This window comes from Mustela erminea, chromosome 18 (genome assembly GCF_009829155.1).
Source record: "Mustela erminea isolate mMusErm1 chromosome 18, mMusErm1.Pri, whole genome shotgun sequence".
Lineage (NCBI taxonomy): Eukaryota > Metazoa > Chordata > Mammalia > Carnivora > Mustelidae > Mustela > Mustela erminea.
The window spans coordinates 13,284,370-13,310,139 of record NC_045631.1 but is presented as its reverse complement, the minus strand read 5'-3'; the positions used below and the strand labels follow the sequence as shown (position 1 = coordinate 13,310,139).

The 25,770-nt window shown below is 54.2% G+C and overlaps 2 protein-coding genes across 3 annotated transcripts in view; one reads left to right on the top strand and one right to left on the bottom strand.

Moving 5' to 3' along the window:
- SHMT1 (serine hydroxymethyltransferase 1) overlaps nucleotides 1–13,029 on the top strand; it is a 25,190-nt gene extending 12,161 nt beyond the window's left edge. For both annotated transcript variants that reach the window (XM_032322955.1, XM_032322954.1), the window contains exons 4-12: nucleotides 1,408–1,523; nucleotides 1,883–2,043; nucleotides 5,919–6,000; nucleotides 6,661–6,873; nucleotides 8,311–8,427; nucleotides 9,457–9,579; nucleotides 10,713–10,829; nucleotides 11,350–11,460; nucleotides 11,996–13,029. In XM_032322955.1, the coding sequence (XP_032178846.1) occupies nucleotides 1,408–1,523; nucleotides 1,883–2,043; nucleotides 5,919–6,000; nucleotides 6,661–6,873; nucleotides 8,311–8,427; nucleotides 9,457–9,579; nucleotides 10,713–10,829; nucleotides 11,350–11,460; nucleotides 11,996–12,168 (1,213 nt within the window). In that variant the 3' untranslated portion in view covers nucleotides 12,169–13,029. The remainder of the gene's footprint in view (nucleotides 1–1,407; nucleotides 1,524–1,882; nucleotides 2,044–5,918; nucleotides 6,001–6,660; nucleotides 6,874–8,310; nucleotides 8,428–9,456; nucleotides 9,580–10,712; nucleotides 10,830–11,349; nucleotides 11,461–11,995) is intronic.
- SMCR8 (SMCR8-C9orf72 complex subunit) lies at nucleotides 12,857–25,770 on the bottom strand. Its single transcript, XM_032322953.1, has 2 exons — nucleotides 23,389–25,770; nucleotides 12,857–18,044 (listed from the first exon to the last, which is right to left on the bottom strand). The coding sequence occupies exons 1-2, from the start codon at nucleotides 25,746–25,748 to the stop codon at nucleotides 17,591–17,593; spliced, it is 2,814 nt and encodes a 937-aa protein (XP_032178844.1). The 5' UTR covers nucleotides 25,749–25,770; the 3' UTR covers nucleotides 12,857–17,590.

The window sequence follows — 25,770 nt, the reverse complement described above, 5'->3', positions numbered from 1 at the left end:
GTCCGTGGGTGGATGAATGGATAAGCAAAACGTGATGATCCATATAACCGACCACCCTTCGGCCTTAAAACAGAAAGAGTTCCTGTCACATGCTACATGGAAGGTGAACCACAAGGTCCTTGTGCTGTGTGCAGTAATCCAGTTTCCAAAGTCTGCATAGTGCCTCATGCCACTGAGAGCTGTCTAGAACCGTCAAGACCATCGTGAGGCGGAGATCGTTGGTTGCTAACAGCTGTGGGGAGGCAGTGGGAGCTGCTGCCTCACGGGTGTCGAGTTTCAGTTTTGCAGGGTGAGAAAGTTCTAGAAGTCTGTTGCACAACAGTGGGAATATACTTAACAGCGTGAGGTACTTAATGCTATTGGACTAGGCTTGAAAAGGGTTAAGATATCAATTCTGTGCTGTGTGTTCTTTACTAGGATGAAAAGAGTATGTGTGTGTGTGTGTATGTGTTCTTAAAAGACTTATCTGTTTTTTGTTTTTTGTTTTTTAAGATTTTATTTATTTGTCAGAGAGAGCGCACAGGCAGGCAGAATAGAAGGTATAGGCAGAGAGAGAAGCAGGCTCCCTGCAGAGCAAACAGCCCAATGTGGGACTCGATCCCAGGACACTGGGATCATGACCTGAGCGGAAGGCAGCCGCTTAACTAAGCCACACAGGCATCCCAAAAGCGAGAGAGAGTGAGTGTGAGCCAGCACAGGGTGGGGGTGGGGGGGCAGAGGGAGAGGGAGAAGCAGACGCCCTGCTGAACAGGGAGCCCGATGCGGGGCTTGATCCCATGACCCCAGTATCATGACCTGATCAATCAAGAGTTGGGTGCTCAACCGACTGAGCTGCCCAGGTGCCCCAAAAAGAGTATATATATCTAATTTAAAATTTTTAAGGTTTTCTCCGACCACAAGGCATCGTGGTTAAAAATGTCTACTGAGTTGAGTTACTACGATTATTAAAATTCAGAGGAAAAACATACAAATTTCCATACTAATTATTAAACAGCAAGTAAAATTTTATTAGAACTGTTAAAACAAAAAACAGGAGAACCTTTCCTTCCTCACCAGCCCGGAGGAAGCCCCATTCCACATTCTGGCTCTGGGGCTCTGACTGCTCTTGGACCCTGATGCAAGGGCGATCGCATGGTTGTAACTGCCTGATGTCACTCAGCGTGATGACAAGGTCCTCAGGGTTCATCCATGCAGCCTCTGTCGGAATTTCTTGTAGACGAGAAGGTACTCGCTCCGTCATGAAGCCGACTGGGCACAGATGGAAGATGAGTGGCGTGGGGTCTCGGGGGACTCGTTCTCACTGCCCCTCAGCTTTCATTCTTCTGTCCCAGCATGAAGCTTCTTTGGCCTTTCTACAAAGCACAGAGGATCAGGGCCACAGGGGGCCTAAGCCGGCTTTCTCTGCAGGTATTATGGCGGGACTGAGTTCATCGATGAGCTGGAAATCCTCTGTCAAAAGCGAGCGCTGCAGGTCTATGGTCTGGATCCCAAGAGCTGGGGGGTCAATGTCCAGCCCTACTCAGGTAACTGCCACATCCAGACGGGCCTGGGCTGTCCCCTGCCTGCTGGCGTTCACGGAGGGCAGTCCCAAAAAGGACAGCCCCTAAACGGAAGTGAAAAATGGGCCAAGCCCCTACTGGGGCTTAGAGACCCACAGATGGGTCTGTGCACCTCTCTCCATCGCCCTTGGCGCCTCCCAATCCACCCCTCCTGAACACACCTGTCCTGTATTCTTGGGGTTTGCTGCGGGGGAATCTCTGGGGAGCTGGCTGCACAGTGGGGGGCCAGGCCTGTTCTGTCCACTCCTGGTTGACGGCCTAGTGGCCAAGCTCTGGGGGCCTGCTCGGGGCCTCCCAGGACATCCTCTGGCCTGGCCTTCCAGGCTCCCCTGCCAACTTCGCGGTGTACACCGCCCTAGTGGAGCCTCACGGGCGCATCATGGGCCTGGACCTGCCTGACGGTGGCCACCTGACCCACGGGTTCATGACAGACAAGAAGAAAATCTCTGCCACGTCCATCTTTTTTGAGTCTATGCCCTATAAGGTAAGTGGGGTTTCTAGGTGGTCCTGTTCTGAGATGCTCCAGGAAGTCCCTGCTTTTTGCTATCTGTCCCCTCCTGCCCTTGGGACTCCTCAGGCATTTGGAGCATGCGGGGGGGGGGGAGGGGGAGGGCAGCGGAAGCCCAGGGAGGTGGGTTGGGGAGATTTTAGCTGCAGGCTGACCCCCGTGCTCGGGACTCTACCACCCCTCATAGATCTGTCAGTGAACCACAGCCTGTATGAGCCACAGGCGCGGCCTGCAACTTTCACGTAGTCACGTGGGGCCTTCGTCATTACAAACAGCTGGGTTGGAACAGCATACGGATGATGCGTGGACTGATGTGTTTAACTTGATGCCGGGGATGGGGGCAAAGGCAGTAACCCGCGGACTCAGTTATGGGGAAGCCATTGTGCATGGTGACTCTCCCTTGTGTCCAGAAACCATTTCCTCCTGCTGTTTGTTGTCCCATGGGCTGTCCCCAGCTAGTTCATGGGTCCCATGGGGTGCAAAGGTCGCAGCACTTCCTTGAGCTTGGCTGAGGGTCAAACACGGGATTTTATTCCTTTAGGGAAAGCAAGCCAGTGTTCCTTCAATTTTGGCATCCTGTGGCCTGTGCTGAGTACCCTTGACTGTTCACCATTTGTCGGCCTTTGGCTCGGTCCTCATAACTGCATGTGTGCTTTTTGTGTGCAAGTGACGGTTCGCTGCTTTTCCTGGAAAGCCCAGGCATTTCTGGCCACAGGTATCCTCGTCAGCCAGCTCTGACCCTGAAGGTGGATTTTGAAACATAACAGTAATGACACAGTGCTCAGCCTTTGCATGTATAACAGAAAAGCCAGTTTCTTTCTTTCGTTCCTTTTTTTTTTTTAAGATTTTATTTATTTATTTGAGAGAGAGAGAACATGGGGAAGGGGGAAGCAGACTCCCCGCTGAGCAGGGAGCCCAATGTGGAGCTCGATCCCAGGATGCTGGGATCATGCCTGAGCTGGAGGCAGATGCTTAACCGACTGAGCTGCCCAGGCTCCCCTCAAAAGCTGGTTTCTACAGTTTTTTTTCACTGTGGAAAAAACAGTGGCAGAGAGGAATCACGGACTTGTTTTCTGATCTTAGATGAGGCCTCACACAGCCTTACTCTCTAGCCCAGTGTCCTTATTAATTAAAGTAGGCTCCATGCCCAGCAGAGCCCATTGTGGGGCTTCAACTCTTGACCCTGAGATCAAGACCTGAGCTGAGATCAAGAATCAGATGCTTAACCCACTGAGCCACCCAGCCCCCCTTCTCCCAAGAGTCTCTTGGGTACAGCCTGGAGGTTCAGCGGTGGTGGGTCTGCAGGGGTGCGGAGTGGCTGGGAGCTTGGCCAGCTTGGGCAGCAGGAGACACAGCTCACCTGCCAAAGGGGCACCGGCCGTGTGCAGGGAGGAGACACAGACCTGCCTGGCCTCCAGCAGCAGCTGCCACGCCTCACCTCTGCCCCCGAACCTGCCTCCCTGCCCTGCCTCTCAGCGGGCTCTCACCCTCCAGACAACTTTCCTACACATAGCTAGGCATTTCATCTCCGTGGGGAAACAGCACCTCAAACCTTCTGTCCCCCTGTCTCTCCTGTCCAAGTAGTCCCCTGCCTGAAGGTCCTAAGTGACAGAAGAGAGGCACTCGTCCCATCCCTCTACACCACTCCGGCCCTTCTGCAGTTTCTGACAAATGCCCATGAGTTTTCCTTGGAGCGGAGTTTTCTTTTGTCAAATATTTAGCATTTTCTAAAAAAGAAAAAAAATTTTTTAAATCCCTTAAGTTTAAAAAGCAGAATGTGGTAGGGAGAGTAGCAACACATTTTGAGGGGTAGGTAATTACGTCTTTAAAAATTTTTTTAGGGACGCCTGGGTGGCTCAGTTGGTTGGGCCGCTGCCTTCGGCTCAGGTCATGATTCCGAGGTCCTGGGATCGAGTCCCGCATCGGGCTCCTTGCTTGGCGGGGAGCCTGCTTCTCTCGCTGCCTCTGCCTGCCTCTCTGCCTGCTTGTGTGTACTCTCTATCTCTGGCAAATAAATAAAAAATCTTAAAAAAAAAAAATTTTTTTAGAATCACGTCTGTTTTTTTCACTGCGGGTCAGCTGTTGATTTTCTTCAAGGTAACAGTTTCTCTGCCAAGTGCAGGTGACTGGAAAGAAGCAGTTCATTCCCTTTGCAACAGAACCACAGCCAGTCCTTTCCAGTGAGGTTTTGGTCGCACACAAGCTTCCTTAATGATGTTCACTGGAGAGGGTGGCCACGGGACCCGAGCCTTGAAACCCCCGGGGGCAGGGGCTCGTCCCACCACCTCCTCTCTGGAGAGCTCCCATGCCCCACACCCCTAAAATCTTTGCCTTTGATTTTTACTTCCCCTTGGCACAAATGCTTTAATGCATCTTCAATACGCTGATTTTACTAAGACACGTGTCACCAAAAAGGGGAAAAAATGTTTGATGTTTCACAGGTACGTGGATCAGGCTGTGGAGCCTGTCTGAAATTGATTTCTGTGGGGAGCAGTGAGGTGGGCATCCAGACAACATTTTTCCACGTGGATGTCCTGTGGACCTAGTTCCACGTCTTGGAAGACCAACCGTTCCCTGCAGCATTACTGTTGTCTTCGATCAGATGACCCTCTGTCACTAGGCATCCTGTTTCTGGGCTCTCTTCTGTTCTTGTCCTTCCACAAACATGTGCTGCCTTAATCACTATAACTTTATGTGTTTTTTAATTTCTCTGAATAATATTTTGTGTGGGGGCACCTAGGTGGCTGAGTTGGTTGACTTTTTTTTTTTTTTTTAAGATTTTATTCATTTATTTGACAGAGAGAGAGATCACAAGTAGGCAGAGCGGCAGGCAGAGAGAGAGGAGGAAGCAGGCTCCCCGCCGAGCAGCGAGCCCGATGAGAGGCTTAATCCCAGGACCCTGGGATCATGACCCGAGCCCAAGGCAGAGGCTTTAACCCACTGAGCCACCCAGGTGCCCCAGGCATCTGACTCTTGATTTCGGCTCAGGTCATGATCTCAGAGTTATGAGATCAGTCCCCAGGTGGGGCTCTGTGCTCAGCGGGGAGTCTCCTTCTCTCCCCCACCCAAACCCTCCCCCTGCTCACACACTCACTCTCTCTAAAATAAATAAATCTTTAAAAAAGTGTTATGTGTGGAGGTTTTATATAGCTTTGATATTTCATGGCTTTTGAAACAAATGTAATGTTGTTAACACTTCATTTCATACTTTTTGTTGCTTATATGCATGAATGTAACTGATTTTGGGGTTTTGACCTGCATCCAGCGACCCTGCTAAATTCAGTTACTAATTCTAATAGTGTGCCACCAGAAGCTTGGATTTTCCAGGCATGCTGTGATGCTATCTGTGAGTAATGTCAGCTTTTCACATCTTCTGATCTTTGTGTCTTTCTTTCTTTCTCTTGCCTCTTTGTACTTGGACTAGAAGAGCTGTTAGCAGCAGCTTGTCTCTTTCCCAAAGGTAATGGCGTTTCAGCATCCGCATTGCATGGTGCATGTTTGTCGTTCCTCTTTTATTCCATGGTGGCTTTTTAGTTCCTTGTCCTCCCGGGTAGAGCCCTAGGCTAGGAGCTCACTTTTCCTCTGGGGACCCCTCAGGGCATCCTGCCCCTGTGAGCGATGCCTGGTTGTCAACACTACTTGTGCAAGCCAGACACACTGGTACCCCATCTCGCCCTTGAGTCCCATCCTGGGACAGCTTTCCTGCATCCGTGGTGGAGGGGAGCAAACAGGTTTTGGGCAGGTGCAGAAAGTCATCTTACCTTGATAGCCTGCTCGAGTTCCAGTGGGAGGGCAGGCCCAGTGTGGCGGAGGACGCTGCCTGAGCCCCCGGTCTCTGTGACATCCCACAGGTGAACCCAGACACTGGCTACATCAACTATGACCAACTGGAGGAAAACGCCCGCCTCTTCCACCCGAAGCTCATTATCGCAGGTGATGAGTGGGGGGTAAAGGAACCGCCTTTGTCAGCAGCTCCCATGTCTCTTACTTTTTTTGAAAGATTTTATTTATTTGAGAGAGGGACACAGCGAGAGAGGGAACACAAGCAGGGAGAGTGGGAGAGGAAGAAGCAGGCTTCCCGCTGAGCAGAGAGCCCAATGCATGGCTCAGTCCCAGAACTCTGGGATCATGACCTGAGCTGAAGGCAGATGCCCAGCGACTGAGCCACCCAGGCGCCCCTCATGCCTCTTACTAAATGAAGACGTGGAGATGTTCCCTGACTCACTGCTAGTCCCTGTCCGAAGGGCTGGCCTTCTGGGGTCTTAGTGGATTCTTTTCTTTCAGGATAAATATCACTGTTAGAAGCATCTAGAAATATTAACCCCCGTCTAATTGGTGGAGGTAATAATAATTAGCGGCTGTCCCAACCACCGTGAAGAGGCCTCTGACCTCAAAAGCAGGTCAGAGTGGTAGCCTTTGGCACCAAGATGTTTTGGGGAGGTGGTTTTCCATTTCCGTTCTCAGGGATGTTAGAGGGAGAAATTTCCAGGCTGTCGGATATGCCTATCCAGAGGCCGCTTTGCAGGTCTGCACTTCCGGCGACTCTCGGCTGGCCGTGCGTAGGTCTTGACTGTGTCACCCTTGCTGTCTCAGGAACCAGCTGCTACTCCCGAAACCTGGACTACGCTCGACTGAGGAAGATTGCAGACGAGAATGGGGCGTATCTCATGGCGGACATGGCGCACATTAGCGGGCTGGTGGCAGCTGGTGTGGTGCCCTCACCCTTTGAGCACTGCCACGTGGTGTCCACCACCACCCACAAAACCCTGAGAGGCTGCCGAGCCGGCATGATCTTCTACAGGAAAGGTGGGCTCCAGGGGGTGAGGTACTGGCAGGGTGCTGGTGTTGGCCTTTCTCCTCTGGGGTTCATATTCAGTTTGGGAAGCTAAGAAAACCGGGATCCCTTGAAGGGTTCCTGCAGGAGCTACACAGGAGAGGGCAGTGGCAGGGCTGCAGAGGAGATCTAGAAGCAAGCTTTGAGCACAGCTAGCTGTTGCCTCATTCCTTGGGTGGCTGGTACTGGGGAAAGAGGAAGGGTATTGTGCTGTGGGTCAACTAGTCCTCCCTAGAAGAGGTGAATGGAGGGTGTGCATGGCTGGCCAGGGGCTACGAGAGCCCTCACGGTGCAGCCGTACTTTGGCAAACTTAACGCTGGTAGAGCATGCATTTTGCAGAGGTTGACTCACAGTAAACAAACCATAAGACACTGATGTATAAACTACAGTTACCACTGTAGTTCTTTTAGTGAGGATTCTCAGTTTAATGCCTGTAGCCCACAGGTCTAAGAACTCCCTTTATTTTAGGATCCCCACACCTGGGAAAGCCAGGTTCTGATCAGATCATTTGGCCTGTGGTGAGACCGGATACATGCCCACCCACAGAGAAACACAGCCCCCCCACCCCCCTACCCCCCACGATGGAGTCTCTCTCCCCTGCAGTCTCCTTGTCTGGCCCTCTTCCCTGGGGCTGGATATGCCCACGTGCCCAGGAGCCTTCTTAGTGCACTGTTGTCTCTGAGGACCTTTTTCTGTTGTGTCAACAGTTCTGAGGCAGGTAGTCATTCCCACCTGGCTGGGAAGTGTGTTCCTTCCCACGGAGCACTGGTGTGTGGCTAGCCTGAGTGACTCCTGCATCTGCCACGTCCATGCTGTGTGATCCTGGGCTCGTTGTCCAGCCTCTCTGTGCCTCATTTCCACACCTCCAGAGTGGGCATCCTAATAAGAGCACCCATCCCTTCAGACCAGTGCTGGGAGCATTCATTAATTAATTTATATAAAGTGCCTCAAGCAGTTCATCGCTCCCAAGAAGCTCTGTAGAGACATTAGTTACTACAGCGCATTAACATTTTTTTCAGAAAGGACTCCCAGTCCCCATTAGAGCCGTTATTATATAATTAATATATATCATTATGCAAATGAGTTTTCTCTCCTTCAAAGTCATCATCTGGGAAGACTGCTATCTTGGATGCCTCTTTGAGGAAATGTGCCCGAGGCATAGTCTTTGTTAAAGTCTTGGTGGAGGGAAATTTTTATCCTTTGATTCATCTAGGAAAGGGTGGTCAGGACTGCTCTGCAAGCAAGGGGCCCCTGAGCTCTACAGCATGAGGGACCAGGCCTCGCCCTCAGGACTAGAGACCAGGCTTGTGCTTAGGGCCCCGCAGCCGGCGTGAGTTGGAGTCCCAGTGGGGAGGAAACAGGCGACAGCCCGGCTGATGTTCCCATTCTGCTGTTTTCCTTCATCCAGGAGTGCGCAGCGTGGATCCCAAGACGGGTAAAGAGACTCTGTACAACCTAGAGTCGCTCATCAACTCCGCTGTGTTCCCAGGCCTGCAGGGTGGTCCCCACAACCACGCCATTGCTGGTAAAACGTCCCCAGAGCCAACCCTGAGGCCTCAGGTGGCGCTTGGGGGTAGGGAGCACCCTCATCCATGGCACTGTCCTATTCAGGAAACAGCAGGAAAGGAATTAAACAATTGGGAGGCGACACAGCAGATGGGGTGAGCGGTTAGTGTGCGAACCCTGAGAGGATGACATCCCACCCCTAGCACCGCTGACTGAGATCTCCCAGTAGGCTGCCAGTGACTTGCTCCTCTGTACAGATGGCTTAAGAGATGTGTGGTGATCTCAGAGTCGTTCCAGCATCTTCCATAGAACAGAGTGGTTTGGTAGAGAAGCCCAGGATGAAGACATAGGGCCTCCATTGAGAAGCCCTGGTGTTTCTCAAGCGGGGAGAGGGGACGTGGGGAGGGGGCGGGAGGGTTTCCTGCGGATTTCCCACAGGGTGTTTTCCCAGTCCCCCTTTACACCTCCAGACCCTGAGTCTGGTTTCTCCAACCTCTGGGTGATGGGATCACCCACTCTCCAGCCACTCTGGGCCTTTTCTAGTCATTTCCACCAACACTGACAAGTGGCTTCGGGACCCGCACATGGCAATACCTACTTTGCCTTCTCCTTCACGTCTGTGCCCCCTTCAGCGGCCCTTGGGATTGAACAAGGGACCAGACAAAGGAGTCTGGATGCCCAGGTAGAACAGGCTGGCACCTCTCCCCTGACCTGTAGTCGGGAGATTTGCATAATTTGGCCCCAGAGCAGAAGCATCTGGGGCAGCTGAGTTCTCGTGTCCATACACTGAGCTTAAAAAGGATGGTAAAATCCATCTTGCAGAACAGCTTCCCTGTGGTAATCATATTAGCACGAAACTTCCATGCTCCTCGAAAAGGAGAGGTCTGCAGGGTAGCCGGGTAGTTGTAGGGTTAAAAATAGATACCATTTGGGGGGCACTGACAAGGGGGCCTGAGTGGAAGCAAGGGGTGTCCTCTGACTCCAGCTAGCTCTGCCTGGACCCCCTGGTCCCGTCCTGCCTTCCTGACGCATCCTCTCCTCCCGCCAGGGGTCGCTGTGGCCCTGAAGCAGGCTCTGACTCCCGAGTTCAGACTTTACCAGCGACAGGTGGTGGCCAACTGCCAGGTGCTGGCGCAGACCCTGATGGAGCTGGGCTACAAAGTGGTAACAGGTACCCTGCTCCTTGGGGTGGTGCTGAAGCCTCGGCCCCCAGCTCCTCGGCAATCCTGGGGCGCACTCTTCTCTGGTTCTCTGCACTTCCTTTCTTTCCTTTCTCCTCGGTCCTCCATGTCTGTCAGTAAGAAAGCCCTGGAAATCTCGGGGTTGACTGTAGACCAGACTCCCTCTGGCTACAAACAGCACGTGGCAGCCCAGCGCTGCCCAAGGCTTCACAGGGGTCTCAGGAGAGACGTCTCCACCTTCCTGAGCTCCCAGGCCTGCCCACACCCCTAGTTCACTCTGTTCTGAGGACACAGTGCAGGTGGCAGAAGTAGATAATGGTGACTTGTAAGCCAGAGTTTGTGATAACCTGGTCTGTGCCTGGTGCGGGCAGGGGGCTACAGATGGCAGCATATTGAAACTTTGCAATAGCCTGGCGAATTACGGCTTTTACTTTATTACTTTTTTGTATTTTTTAAAGAGTTTATTCATTTATGCAATAGAGGTAGTGTGTGTGTATGGGGGAGACGGGCAGATGCTGAGCAGGGAGCCCGATGTAGGGCTCGATCCCAGGACCCTGATGTCATGACCTGAGCTGAAGTCAGACACTTGACCGACCCAGGCACCCCTTATCTGTACCGCTTTGATAACAGTGTAAACATTGTCAACCTGGCGGGATTAGGGATAAAATGCAAGGCAGCCCAGCAGAGCCTGGCACTTCCAGTGTGCTCTGCAAAGTCAGCCACTCCTTGCTATCTGAGGCTGCCTTTGAGGGGTTCTTGTAGATGGAGTTCCGGGACACATGGGGAACTCCAAGTGATCTGTCAGAGCCAGTGGGATCTGCCAGTGGCACTGAATAAGCTGTCACTGCCCAGACAAGCTGCCAGGCCCTTGTCCTGTGCCAGGTGCTGGGGCACAGCAGTGGGCTTAGAAAGCCACTGGGGGTTCCCCTTAGCCTGTACCCTTCAGCCCTGGAGCATCTTTTGTTTAGCAGAGGATTAAAGCCTTCCAGCACACATGGTGGGGTGCTCACCTTCCTGACCTCTGCTTGGGCCTCCTTCAGCCTTAACCCTTGCTGAGGGAGACTCCTTCACTTGGCATGGAATCAAGTTTCTCTATTCCTACATGCCCGACTTGGCTTTCCAGGTGGTTCTGACAACCATTTGATCCTCGTGGATCTCCGTTCCAAAGGCACAGATGGCGGAAGGGCTGAGAAGGTTCTAGAAGCCTGTTCTATTGCCTGTAATAAGAACACCTGTCCAGGTAAGAATATTCCTGGCCAAATACATTTCTTTTGGCCAAAATTCTAGTTGATGGTAATTGGGCTCAGGGGACAGACACAAAGGGATTTTGGAGGGGGTACATACATGGGGGCAACATCGTGGCTGTCTCCCAGCCTATTCTTTCCGACATAGATCAAACCCTCCTGGTGACAGGGAGGGACTGAGACGGGCTGGGGTAAGGGAAGCAGGGGCCTCTGGGACAGGCTAGATGTCTCGGGGGGTTGTAAGAATGTGGGTGATGCACCTAACACAGATGCTAGCCTTGCTTTGCAGAGCAAGGGCTGACACGGAAAGCAACCTCCTGTTTCAGTACAGTAGCCAAAATGCGCGGCTCTCTCCCTGTGCCTTTGTTCCTGTCTCTGGCATTTCAGTTGGCAGCACTCTGCTTCCTAGAAACAGCCGCCATCCACAGGCCACTTTTTTTGGCTAAGAGTCTTAAATGCACAGTGGTCAGTGGTGAGTCAGGTACGGCCCAGGGACAGAGCCTGTTTATCTTGAAGGTGACAAAAGTGCACTGCGGCCCAGTGGACTGCGTCTGGGGACTCCAGCCCTGACATCGAGAGGACTATTGGAAAAAGAGTTCCAGAAAGTAGCCCAGTTTATTCACCGAGGTGAGGATAAAGGTTTGGAAGTCAGCCACTCCCATCTGCGTCTGGGGTTTCTGATTGGGACCGAGCAATTGAGACCCAGCCGCTGAAGGGCAGTTCATGTTCAGGCGGAGTGTGGGGGACAAAAGATAGTAAGAATCACCTTAAGAAAGCATGTAGTCTGAGAGGGCGGTACACTCGTCCTGCCCCAGGAAGAGGGCACACGAGAATCATTTCTGAGGTCCAGCTTCACACCTACGGCTGCTGGGCACACATCAATAGTTGAGCCTCAGGTGTGTTCTTGGGCCCACTGAGCTGCAGCACAGCACAGTTCTAGAAGCTTGTTCTATTGCTTGTGATCAGAACACCTGTCCAGGTAAGAATCCTTGCTGCTCTTTCCTTCTGTACCTCTCCCGTGTTAAATTTCTTAGGCCAAAGTTCTAGCATGGTAGTTGGGCTCTGGGGATAGAAATGAAGGGATTCTGGAGGCATAGATGGGGACAAAATCGTGGCTATCTGCCAGCCCACACAGGACTCGTTTTGTCTTCTGCCGGCACAGGAATAGTACTGACTCTGCAGATACAGAATGACATTGGGGCCAAGGCCACCCTGAAGGAGTTCAGAGAGAAACTGGCAGGGGACGAGAAGCACCAACGGGCCATCAGGGTGCTTAGAGAGGAAGTGGAGAGCTTTGCGTCTCTATTCCCTCTGCCTGGCCTGCCTGAGTTCTAGAGGAGCTGCCCGCCTGCCCACACCTGCCCAGGAACCTGGTGCCCTTGTGAGTCGAGACAAAGACTGGCCCCATGCAGGACCCAGCTGCATCAACTTCTCCATGCCCTCTAAGGGGGTTTCTTTTTGGGCTTTCCTCAAATTAACCTCCTTCACAAATTCACGAATCAAAATTTGTTTTTAAGACCCATTGTTAGTAACTTAGTAATTTTGGGACGTTTTCAAGGTGTTTACATCTGACCCTTTCTCTCAGTTGTATAAATAGTTCTTATGGAAAAATGAAATACTTAGACTGGGTTCAGGGTAGGCGACTGGAAAGACCTCAGTAGGTGTACTCACCCTTCTCTGAGTTACTGGGTTCCCCCACACTGCGATAGACAACCACTCAAATTCAGAGCTGCCCCTTCTTGGTATCTTACTACGTGGATGGCTGCCAAAGTAGGACTGACTGACAGCTGTCAAAACTGAGAAATTTTGAAGCTTCTGGTGAGTTCTACAAGGTGCTGCCCAGTATGGTAGGAGTTTCTCCACAGCAGCTCAGGACATTGTGGAAACAGCTTCCTTCACCCCCCACCCCTGGGGGCGGGGGTTGCTAGGTCTTAGAGGGTGAGAACCAGCGGTGGCGGCGGTGGGGGGGTTCCCTGCCCTGTGCAGGATAACCAGCTCCCTCCTATAATCAGGAAACCAAATGTCACCTTCCCAGAGAAACTTTATTTTTCACAAAGCTGAAGTGCAAAACATAGATGACCATTTTTAATAATAAGCACAATCAAATTTGTAACCACAGAATGTCTACAAGAATTATAGCTTTAAAAAATACAACCAATTTTTATATTTCAAAAATATCTGAACTCAAATAAATTAATTTCTTAAAAAGTACACTTCTCAGACTATTTGTTTGGCATTGACTCTGGTTAAATTCCGGTGCAGCCCCACCCAGGAGCTGCAGTCACGCGGGTGTCCAAGCAGCGCGTGCTGGGACGAGCGCAGCTCACGCGGTGGTGGGACTCAGCGTTCACACGCGTGGACAAAGGAACATGCAGTAATAAAATAGCTCTCCAAAAATAACAGATACGAATTCATCACAGACTACGCTTTTCACTGTGGCCTTTTTAAAAGGTGGCATTTTTTTTTTTTAGCCCAAGCTGTACAGCCAGCCAGCATTGGGCAGTCAGTGAGCGAGGCACCCCATAGTCCTGCCTGGAGGGCGCCCCTGGGGCCTGGGGTCCAGCATGTTCTTGGCGTTCACTCCAGCACGAGTGGGGACGGGCTGCTTGCAGACTCCATGGCGGGTGGGTGACACACCAGTCCCCATCTGCCTTAACTTTGGGAGCCATGATCCTGCCAAGCCAGTCTTGGCTCCCCCTTTCCGGAACTGAAGACAAACACCACCTCCAATATCCCCTCGCAACGTGGCCTCCATTTTGGAGCTGAACAATTATTCCCAGGAAGCTGGGGCTCCCTAGCAGCAGTTTAATTCACTGCAAAGTGCTTGCGCGGGGCTCCCTTCTGCCCCAGCCCCCACTTCCTCCTCCCCACGGCCATAACCAAACCTTGACAGGTAAGATCAGATTAGGTGAAGGCTCACAGCTTTCTCTGAGGGCTCAGGAACACTTGGTGTGCTCAGACTTTTGCAGCTGAGACCGGTGGTCTTTCCAGCCAGAGGCAAAAATTTGATGCTTTTTCTGTTTCGAGGTCTGTTAATACCATATCTCCTTGGAAGATTCCAGTTCCATCACTTTCTATCACAGGACTGGGGAAGAGCCAGAGGGCTGGCTGGTGGGCTTCAGAGCACAAACCAAGGCACTTCTGAGCTTTCTAGGGAGATGGGAAGTAAAACCGGATTGCTGGCTTGGGAGATGGTTTCCTCGGAAGGTGATCGGTACTTGCGGATGGGTTCCCCACCAGCTGAGTGTTACCAGCTGGGCAGTAGCATGAGACGCTGCCCTGCCTTGCAACACCCCCAGGGAGGTGGGGGCATGCATCCAGCACTGGCAGAAGTGGGTGGTCAGTGTGTAGGCGAGCTCTTGCTACTCTCAGCCTCCGAAACACATCACGGAACTGTAGCAACCCTGGCACTTGGGGTACAATCTGTTGACCTTCCTAGTATTTGAACTGGGCTGTGTTCTTTGTCTGAGGTGGAAACCTACCGTACCTTAAATATAGCAACAAAGAAGTTAAAAGCTGGATGGGAAATGACGGGGCGGGGGGGGGGGGGGCACCATGGTTCATTTCCAAATTCTGGTGCAAGTCACGTAACTTCAGCCACTACAGTAAATCATGGATAAGTCACGATTTCTAAAATTTGAAGAGTCTACCAAAGGAGCAAGATCCCTAAGGAAACAGCGGCTCAGGTCAGAGCATCCCAAGGGCCCCGGTGCTACAAAGGCTCTGATGACTCTGTCACGTGGAGTTTCTAGAAATCACTGCTGCAGGACCACTAGCTGATCAGCCTGCTCTCGGCCTGGACCTGCTTGAAAAAGGGTTGGGGGTGGGGCAGGAAGTGTGACTAGATGAGAATTAAAGCCAAAATAAACCCCATACACACTTCTGGTGCCTGGGACTTCAAAGGGAGTCAGGACTGACAAAGTAGTAAGAGGCACAGATGTCCTCTATTTTCTGCGAAGGGTTTTTAACACGTTTTATTTGAGACAAAACTCAAATGAAAATTCATAAAGAGAGGAGTCCCACTGTATAGGGCTCCCCCCACCTTCAGATTGAGATGAAGGACTTCTAGTGGGTTCTCCAAAGTGGAGGGGGTCTGGGAAGTGCAGGTCCACGGTGTCCAGCGCCTCCCAATCTGGCTCTGTCCCAGCACCACCTTGAAATCCCTCTGGAAAGAAACACCCCTGGCATCCAGCCATCCTTTGAAACGGCCACAATGGAAAGTTAGACTTTAACCAAAATTTAAAACCTAGAATCTACCTACTGGTCCGTGAAGCCATGCAGGAAGGTTCAAGGGAGAAAATCCTTCCTTAGTTGAGCCGGAGGCCAGCCCCAGGACAGGACACGCCTGTTCTGCTCACCCGCGCCTGGTCCCTCGCCTCAGCATCCTGGGGCCTTTGTAACCATCCCTGAGACAGAGCTTCCACGCAAACCCCCTCCAAAGTGACATCTACTTCAGAGCACTGTAGTGATGGCTTTTGCTGCTGGAATGCCACGGAGGACTGACCTTCTGCCTTGATCAGTTTCCTGGGTGACAGCACGGTGACACCACTGTGCAGTCCACGATGGTGTGACACAGAAAAGAAAAGTTAACGAAGGTACCAATGATCACTTTCAGTCTCATCTGTGGACCCCAGAGACCTTCCCGTGCCATGGAGATAAAGTGTCGTAAGGTCATGTCCCTGGAGGCATGAGCAGACAGCAGTGAGCCACCCAGTTAGAGAACAAAACAGCATCTTGAACATGAGGGACACTGGAGGCAGCGATGAAGTGGGGAGGCCACGGAGAGAAACAGGCTTCCTACACAGCCTTCACCACGTGCAAACACAAGCTTCGCCTTTCGAAGCTGCCAAGTCGTTCCTGGCGACTCTTCTGCGTGGGAACATATGCAACGGGCACAGGTACAAAGAAAACCCATGGGATGTAGACAGACCGTCTGCCACAGAAGGTTCTTTCTCAATCCCAGGCTCAGAAGCAAAATCACACACCTCCTTCCAGGACTGGGGGCCCTGACAGAAGCCGACGGCCGGGAGCCAATGGAGGAGCTGGGCAAGGAAGGGGCCACAGGAGTGACATGACACGAACACTCGTCTCGGGTCCCTGCCTGCCCTACACGGCCTCCGTGGTGCACCACAGAGCTGCCGGGGAGGCAGATCTCGACAGCAAGACCCTAAGGACACAGTATGCAGCGCCCGGAGACGTGCACGCCCAGGAGCAACCGCCTTCTGGCCAGTCCAGGTCCGGGTCTGCTGCACAATTCTCTCGGACCACGTTAAAAAGCTGTCATACTAAGGGTTTTCCCTACTTGGAGGAAAAAAGCAGCCATTAAAAAAACGGGGGAAAAAGAGTATAAAAATTGCAAGGTTGCAAGAAATCCTCCATCTACAAACCAACAGCAACTGTGTCAGGGGCATTAGGGAGGTCACGGCGAGTGAAGTGGGGACTGTCTCCTTCCCTGGGGGGAGGGCTCACGTGGGGCTGGGAGTGAGCTGCTGCAAGGTGAGTGGCCGCGGTGAGGTAACCATACCTGGGGGGCCCGAGTGCGGCGGGAGTGAACAGGGGTGAGGTTTGTGTATTTGCGGGGGCAGCGCGGGGGCAGAAGTGAGCAGTGGGGAGGCTCCCAGGGGCCAGGTCCATGAAGACAGCCATGCAAGGAGGCTTTCCTCCTTCCCGGAGAAGACCCTGGCCCTGGGTTCTCGCCAGCTGGGCTGCCTTCCCAGACCAACCAGCTGGGCAGAACCCCACTGTCACCATGCCCAGGAGACCCTGCAAGAGGTAGTGAAGTGGTTGCAAAGGTTTGCTGCGGGTAGAGGACTGGGGGAGGGAGGGGGACCTCGGCTGAGACCCAGCACATCTGCCGACCGTCCCCAAGAGCACAGTGTGGCCTCATGGCCTCCAGCCTCCCAGAGGCCTGCTGGCTCCCCAACCCTTGCACAGTGCTGCCGGCCTCGAGGCCTCATGGCCCTGCCCATCTCCCAGGCTCTCTAGCTACGAGCGTGGTTCTCACAAGCAAGGACGAGTGCCTAACTCTAGCCACTCCTGCTGCCCCGGAAAAAGCAGCCGCAAAGACCACCCACGGGCACTTCTGTGCCTAGTGCGGAAGCCAGGACCAGACAGGGTAATGCTCGCTCTCCCTACAGCCTCGGGGCCCAGAAGGTTCCGTGTCTGCCAGCGCCCAGCTGAGGCAGAGCTGCCTCCCTCCACCTCACTCATGCAGGGGCCTCCTCCGGGATGGTGGGCTCTAGGGGGCCGGAGGGAAGGACCCCAGGTGGGATCTGGATGAGGCAATGGATGGTCTGTCGTCCTGTCCCCCACTAAACTGTTCCAGGGAACGGAGTGCTTCCCCTGATCTGGCCACCCAGTGTTTGGGAGCTGACCCTGCCAGCATGCCCCTCCTGTCTGGGCTTCACCTTTCCGCCCTTCATCCCGCCCCATCGAGAGAGTGCTGGCTCCCTCCCGGCCTGCTGCCCAGTCCTCAGGAAGCCAAGTGGCCCCCCTCCCGACCGCAGGAGCCACTCCTTGCTAGGTGGAGTCGGGTCTGTCGCTGTCCTCACTGACGCCGAGAACCAGGCACCCGCCTCTGCCCGAGTCCACCTCCCAGCCCACCCGACGCCACCCGGGGACCGGGGCTGCCACCTTGCGTTCCCTCCCCCGATGACACCAGAAGTCTCAAAAGCTCAGAGGCCTGCTCGCTCACGCCCACCCCTCCCCTCCCTGTACCCTGGGTCACAGGTCTCAGTCACAGTGGCTGGGGCGGACGTCAGATCTTGTACAAAAAGCTGGGCACGTAGTCGAACCTGAGCGTGGGGCGGCCGGTTCCGGGAGCCTCCTGCGTATAGCGCAGCTTCAGCAGCTCGGCCAGGTGCTGGACCACCTTCACGTCCTCGTTTGCCAGGCCCAGGGTCAGCTTCAGAAAGCTCGCCTGGCGTCCAGCAACCACGTCCGGGGTCTCCTGGTCGTGTGCGGGCAGGTGCAGGTGGTGGCAGAAAGTGTAGAGGAAGGCCTTGGAGCAGAGCTCGGTCAGCACGGTTTGGACGTGCAGGTAGTAGGTGCTGCCCCGCTTAATCTGCGTGCGGTGGTCGGCCAGCCGGGGCACCAGGGCGCCCCGGTATAGGGGGCAGCGGAGGGCCTTGTTGTCCAGGTCCAGGACGCTGGTGTAGCGGCTATAGCGGCTCAGGGCGTGGAGGCTGCTGGTGCCGGCGGGGGACGCCACCCTGAAACACACAGGCCAGCGTCAGGAGGAAAGGCTTGGGCCCGGCCGGCTCCCACCAGCCAACGCTCCCTCACTCTTTCTGGAAGGCAAATCTGACCCTGATGCCCTTCAAAGGGCTCCTCACCACCCTTGTGATCAAGTCTGAGTGCCTGGGCGTGTGGCCCACGGGCCTCTCAAACCCCATCTGTGACTTCCACGATGACTTCCTGGAAGCCATGCCACACTCTCGGTAGGGCCTCAAAACCCCGGGCCTGTAGGCTCTGCCCAGGGAACCCTTCCCTCCCATTTGTCCTTGCCTCTACGCCAACTTAAACCTTACCCAGCCACTCCTGATCCCCTCCCTCAGCTTCTCTACTTTTTTACTTTGTGACCTTGGCCAAGTTCCCTACCCCCTCTGAGCCCCATCTGTAACACAGGGATAACCAGTCCTGCCTCATGCGGTCACTGCACAGACAAAATTGGTCGTGTTTAGGACAGTGCCTGGCCCTCAGTCTCGACAGCCTAGCACCGAACAGTATGGGGACGGCCATTTATCTCCTGTCTCTCCCACCGCACGGCGCCTCTGCGGGCTGGGACTGGCTGAACTTGCCTCAGGCCCAGGGCCCGCTACGGCCCGCACAGAGCACAGGCAGGCAAGGCTAGCCCAGGGAGGGAAGGGATCAGGGTGACCCACCCTAGGAAGCAGCTCTTTAAAACCCTCTAGATCAGTCTTCCCAGAGAAGCCAGAGTCGGCCGGCCTTGCAGTCTGGCAAAGGTCTGGCTGACCAGAGATTTCAGACCAACACACGTCTGTAATTCACAGCTTGTGTTAGATCTCAGGTACTGCGTACAGAGGAATGACAGGCACTTGGGGGACCAAGGCAATCTCATTATATTTTTTCCTTCCTGGGTGTTGTCATGTCCTTGTACAGTTAACAGCATCTGCTGTGTGCCAGGCAGCAACCTGGGGGCAAAGGAGGGAGTGTGGTATGAGCCTGGTCGGCTGGGAAGATAAGACATGCTCACGGGACCCCGAGTGAAAGAGGGAGCACCAGGGCCAGGAAGGTTCTGGAGGAACGGGCCTTATAACAAAGGTGGGCTCTGAGAACCTGGGATGGCATCCGGACCACACAAGAGCAGGGTCACAGACGAGAAGACAGAGAACCACACAGGCCATGCGTCCTGGAAACCACGAGGCGAGCAGTGGGCTATGGCCCCTTTCACATAGGTGATGAGGCCAGGCGGCTCCCTGGCTTCTCGGGGACCCAGGCCTCCTCAGCCACACTACCAATGTGCTCAGGCAACCTCCACCCCAGGAGGGGCCCCGTCCATAATGCCCCCAAATGCCAAATGCCAAATGCCCCCTTGAGCTGGGCACATCTGGCCCCTCCAAGGTTCTGCCGCGGTGGCAAAGCCAGGCCTCCCCGCCCCATGCTCCTGCCCCTCCACTCCAGCCCCCTTCATGCTGAACACCCGGCCTCAGGCCCGGCCGTCCCCAGGGAGCTCTGGCACCCCACATCTCCCCACAAGTGTCTTCCCACAACACTCCTCACCAGGGGGCAAGGCAGCATGGAAAGCGGCAAGCCCACACCTCTGGTCCTGGTGACACTGCAAGGTGACTGAGAGCCTCCGGCTTCACCTCCCACACCTTAGATTCCTTACCGTCCGTCCCAATGCCGGGGGCAGGCTCTGGGTGGATGCGAACACCGAGGCCCAGAAAGGGACCGTGACTCACGCAAGGTCCCCCAGCTGCAAAGTGGCTGAGGCAGGACTCAACCAGGGCCTCTGACCCACCTCCTAGCACCTCCTCCCATCCGTACTGAGTTGTCCAGGGTTTGTTCCTGCAACTTGGCAAGCGATACAATTTTCCTTCATTCTGATTTAAAATAATGGGAAACCAACATGGTTATCTACCCATCGCGTACCCACAAGTGATGGATCCAATGCATGAGCATCTCCAGGCAGAAGGCCTACTTCAGGGGGAAAAAAGTCAAGCACTAATGCAGCTGGCAGCTATGGAGGGGGGAGTCTTTAAAAATGGTTCATCATCAGAGCTGGTTTTCGCTGCAGTCCAGAGCACCTGAGTGGGGAGAGACTCTCCTGGGTCTCAGTTCTCAGATTCCAGGTTAACCTAGCACACAGGTTAACCCAGCTCCCCCAGACCGGAGCTCCCCCCATTCCCATCTCCACCCTGGGCAAGGAAGTTCACGGCCACACAAAGGCCCCTCTTCTACTATGACTCTTTAATGCCCATCCTCAGATGGGCATCCTCCTGCCTCCCAGTTTCAGCACTGGTTCTGCCAGCTGGGGTGACTCACCACTGATACCCATAGCTCTGAGCACTTCCTCAAAGGGCGAGCACAGCAAAGGGTGTCACGTTCTTTCCAGACGTGACCCCTTCCTGCACCTCTCCACACATGAAGCCTGGGAAGCCCGGCTCACAGGTGCGTTCAACAAGCTTTGCTGGGTGAATGAGAGACAGAAGAGGCCTGGTCCAAAAATCCACAGGGCCGATCGTGGAAGCATCAGAACCCACAGCGCCCCTCCCTACCTGCCCTGGGCCACAACTCCACGGCTTTTGTCTCTGGATACATTCAGATGGTGTCTGCCACCCACCTCCCAGGATTTCCTCGGGAGAGCTGTGGCAAATCCAGTCCCCACTCCAGTGACATGCCCCCTAGCGAACAAGGCCCCCTAGTGAGCCCCCACACACTATCTCACACCAGAGCAGGACCCTCTGGAGGTAGCCCTTGCCATTCCCCAACACCTGTGCACGTCTAGAAGGTCTGGGAAGGTGAGCACTGGGAGACGCTCCCCCTCTCGGGACTGTTTGCAATGCTCTCGTCTGTCACTTCTGATGGGCCTCGCCTCCTCAGAGGGATGGCTAAAGGCTCTGAAGGTGGGCTGGTGAGGGCCCCACTCAGCATCGGCGGCCCTGGCCAGCCTCCCTTCAGCCCGTGTGCATCCCCGCCAGGTTATCAGAGACGCGCTCTCACTGATCAGACACGGACCAGATGCAATGGGCCTTTCCACACTCGCTCTCACAGACAGGTCTTGGCAACTCCGTCTATAGACAGAAGGAGCCTCAGACATCAAGCTGACAGTATGGTGACAGAGCGGGGACTGGTGTGAGGGACGCTCCCCAACCCCGAAGACGGTGCTCGGCCTGTCACGGGGATGCACCACGGCTGACTCACCGTATGACTCTGGCTGTGGGCTGAGGGGCTAGCGTTTCACAGTCCTCTATAAATATTTGGGTAATGATCATCCAGGGATCCGAGCCTCTCATAGTGGAGGAGAGACTTGTTCATGTGCCCACAGTGGCTGACTACTGGCCCAGGACTCAGACCACCTCCTGCCTTCTCCTCCACCTCAGGGAGCCCACCCACCAGCTACCCTCTCTTGCAGCCACAGACTTCATAAACTGACCACAGCAGGCTTCCCAAGGCAGCCCCGCTCATGCCTCAGAACCCTCAACGCCGTACTCCCACCGGGTACCCGACGGAACGGAGCTGGCAGAAAAGATAACTTCTTTTGCCATCCCAGCCCGTTTTAAGGAGGGAATTTCAGGGAAAGCCTCTGGGAAGGGCAAGACTGTCGTCAGCCTGGTCCTGGATAAGCCAGCTGACAAAAGACTGAAGTGCATTTTACATTCTCCATCTTTTGGTGGAGAAAAAGGGAAAAGGGTCAGGGCTGGGGCGAGGGGAGACACTCGGAGAAGTGGTATGTGTATGCAAGGGACAAGAACCCGTTCTTCCACCAAGATCAGGGGCAAATGCAATCCCTGAAAAGCCCTTGCCTTGCTGGGACAGACAAGCTACACCCAAGCACAGAGCTGGCATCAGCAGAGGGACCGGATCCTGGGAGGAAGGACACAGTCTGCAAGGGCGCCCGGGGCAGCCTCTCACTCCCGAGCCTCTGTCTGCGCCCATAAGCAAGGGCCCTGCTCAGTCTCCTGGGCGGCCCGAAGAAGGGGCTGCTCCAGGGGTCTGGGCCATGTCACACCAAGTCCCCATGTCATCACTCTTTTCCCACACTGGCAAGCTCGTCCTCCTGGTGCCTCAGCCGAAGACCCCCAGCCTTCCCCAGGCAGCCCCTCCCTCACTTCCCACATGTCACTCAGTCTCCCCCTCTGTTTCCTTAAAACACACGATGCACCTGCTGTTGGCACTCCCCTCCCTGTCACCCATCTCCCCTGGAGAACTATGAATTCCTCCAGGCCAGTGCCCTTGCTCAGGCACCTCCAGACGACGCCCCAGCAGCCACCAGCACGGCCAGTGAGCCAAGGCAGGACGTGGAGGCGCCACCTGCTTAAACACCACTGCCACGACCCCGCGGAAAGCCTAACACAGCAAGAGTTAGAGCGAGGGCGGGGTGACTCCTGCAAGAGGGGCAAACACAAGGCCACTCGAGTGACGGTGACCTCGCTGATACTAGGGAACAATGCAAAAGGAGAGTCGGAAAATTGGAACGAACGACTGCTGATTGCAGCGTGGCAAAAATCCCTTCTCTCTTCCCATGTGGCATGGGAAAGCACAGGCTGGCTGTGTCAGCACCCCTGTCTTACAGATGTGCCAAGTGGGTGCAGAGAAGGGAACGAGAAAACGGAACACTGTGCCTACTCAGAGGGAAAGAGACCCTTGGGCCAGACAACTTGTCAAGCAGTATTTGAAAAAAACACAATGAGTCTACTGCAACACAAGCATTGTGGGAAAATGAAATAGAAAGCATTCAAGCAGAGAAGTGGCTCTTGCATTTCTGGAGGTGGGGGGAGAGACAGCCTTCTAAGGACAGTGGAATGAAAGCCACGGGAGTCCCCTGATGTCCCTGTCACAGTGATGGTTGCCATCTTCTAGGACTATCACAGCCCTTTCTCAGAAGCCGACCTCTCCTCGGTCATTTACACCAGAGTGTGAATTTGAGAATCAGAAAGAATCTCAGATTTAGAAGTCTGGTTGTTCCCCAAACCTTAACGTATACCAGAGAAACTCCAGGTCTTGCCCTAGACCAACTGAACCAGAACCTCTGTGGGGGGCAGGGAGACGACCCAGAACTCCATGATCTAGAAAACTCTCCTAAATAATTCTGACACAGCGGGTCACGGGCCAGGGCTGGCAACCAGCACTGAATGGCAATCCCTCCTACGAGGGATGACGAAACAGAAGACCAGAGAAAGGGAATGATCTGCCGAAAGTTACGGAAGGAGCTGGTGTTGAGGGCCCGCCCAGTCTGGAAGCCAGGTCCCCCTACTCTGGGCCCACCACGTGAACCTATGCACCTCCCCCAGAGGGCTGTACATCCATCCAAAGCCTCGTCTCTAACAGGATGGGGCCCTTCCCCACCCGCCCCTACGGGCAACCAGTTACCTCTGCAGGCCGATAAGCTTCCACTTCTGAAAATCCGTGATATGCAAAGGAGAACAGACCCAGTGCTTCACCGGTTTGGCATAACGGCTGTGGTTGGGGACAAAGATGGACAGCGCCGTCACCAGCTTCCTCACTATGGCCTCGTCCTCACCCAGGACCACAAGTGTCCTTCCGCTGAGCAGGGAGTAGATGGCCGGGTGGGCAAAGGGGTACTGACGGATGAATTTTAAGGCGTTCTGGCCGGCCCTCTTTTTATGCCTCTCGGAAGAGGAGCCGCTGGAATGAGCGGAGGCGGGAGTCCGGTCTGAGCTGGTGGAGGTTACACTGCTCATGTTGCTGGCAGTGTCCGAGCAGGTGTCCAAGCTGGTCTTACTGACGTCCCGGCTCGCCAGCAGGCGATCTGGGTCCAGTTCATCAGCAGGGAAGCCTTCGGAACTGTCGTCTCGGGAAGGGTTGGCATTTTCCAATGCAAAGTCCACATGGAACCCCTGATCCTTCTGCCTATAGCGCTGCGGGGGGATGCTCACCACTCCGTCCTGGTCCAAGGGCATGTGGGCTGGAGGGGAGAGGGGCACCCGCAGACTGTCGCTCTCCTTCCCAATGCAGCAGGAGGTGTCTATTTGTGACGGGGGGGTTTCTAAGCTGCCCTCCTCTGCCTCACCCAGCTCCGGCGGGCTGACGCTGGCCCGGAAGTGGATGGCTCCATCACTGTCATCTGCATAGGATTCTTCTTCATTAATGGCACTTGGGTAGCTGGCCTTAAAATCGTCAGGGATGAGGGCCTCCGAGGGGCAGGTGCTGAGGACTTCAATACTGTCCTCGCTGATGGTCCTGTGGCTGACTGCTTTGCTCCGGACCACCTGGGGGCTCAGTGGCACCGTGAGGCTGGCCTGGCTGTCAGACTTAGGCAGCACAGCGGCGGACTTCTCTGTGCCCAGAACCTCGATGCTTTCGCCACTGCTGATGCTCCCTTTCATATCCATATCCAGGTAGTCCAAGTTTTCCTGGGGGTCAAGACTGCTCATTTCTGTCACCTCCACTTCCTTGTACTCCTCATCTCCAAGTTCCTGCTCCATCTTGATGGGCACAGACTCTACACTGGACTTGTAAGAACCAACGCTAATTAACACTTGAGGAATCGGACATTCCTCCAAAGATCTGGAAGGCGGCCTGCCTGGACCAGGCCTAGGGGGTGCACTCTCTTGTTTCTCTGCCACCCTGTCATCGACCTCCACAAAATCTTCGAAGAGAAAGTTTGTTATATGCTGTTGTTTTAGAAGTGCTCTGTCAATCTGGCTGGTCAGGAGGTAGCACAGGTCTCCTCTGAACATGTGCTCTATGTGGCTGAGCTGAGCCAGGGTCTGGGTGAAATATTCAGTGTCACAGAGCTCTTCCAAGGTCTTCAGCTTCTTGTCAAAACACTTGGTGGACTTTGCTTTGATGAGTTTTGGGGTATAAGCAGGTCTGCAGGTGTAGAGGTCTGTGTCAGCAGACTCATCAAGGTTAGAGGTAGCGGCTGCCTGGCTGGCCTGATCCTGAGTGTGTTCCGACTCCCCAGGACACGGAGCAGACCCCTTCAACTTTCGATGCGGGTACGAGCGGATCTGTTTCAGCAGGTCTTGATGTTCAATGATGGACTTCTCTACACTGGCCAGTTCATTGGCTTTCTCAATCGCCTGAGATGAGTAAAAGCCTTTGTCATTGGCTTTCTTCTGGATCTCCGTTTCCGTGTGCAGCACTGTCCTGGTGTAATCCAAGTCTTTCAGTTTTTTTTCAAGTTCTCCCGCAAAAGCCTTCCTGTTGCCTGTCTTCAAGCACTCAGAAGCTTTGGAAAATTCAGCCGAGAGCTCCTGAAACTGCTGCATGATTTTGTGCTGGTCCGCTGAGATATAAGCCATGCAAAAGGGCCTCACAAAGCCCCGGGCCTCTAGGTCGTACAGGGTAAGGTGGTGCACATAGGCAAAGGCTCCCTCCTTGGAGTCTCCCAGCACCACCTTGGAGTCCTCCACAAAGTTAAGCTTGGGGTAGGCAGAACCAGGGGGATGGCCCACAAAGGAAGCCTGGTAATCCACAGACATGATCCGCAAGGAGAAATAATTGAGATCGAAAGTACCAAAAACTTTGGTGTCATTGGGGATGGTCAGCAAGGGCTGGGGTCCCACCTGCTCCGAGAACTCGGAAATAAGGATGAAGTCCCGAGAGAACTTGGCCCCGGACAGTTTGGACCATGGGTTGGCTCCCTGGCTGGCGAAGGGGAAGAGTGGCACCGAGTACTCTTCCGGCAGGGGGGGCTCATTGTAAGGCTCCTCTTCGTACTCCTCCTCTTTGGTGAAGGCCACCACGTCAGGGGCGCTGATCATATTTCCAGATATACGGAGAGAA

Bases quoted from the DNA above. Each gene is read 5' to 3' on its own strand.
- SMCR8 (XM_032322953.1), bottom strand. From the start codon at position 25,748: ATGATCAGCGCCCCTGACGTGGTGGCCTTCACCAAAGAGGAGGAGTAC. The intron at 18,045-23,388 runs GTAACTGGTTGC...TGTGTGTTTCAG, and splicing joins AAGCTTATCGGCCTGCAGAG to GGTGGCGTCCCCCGCCGGCA.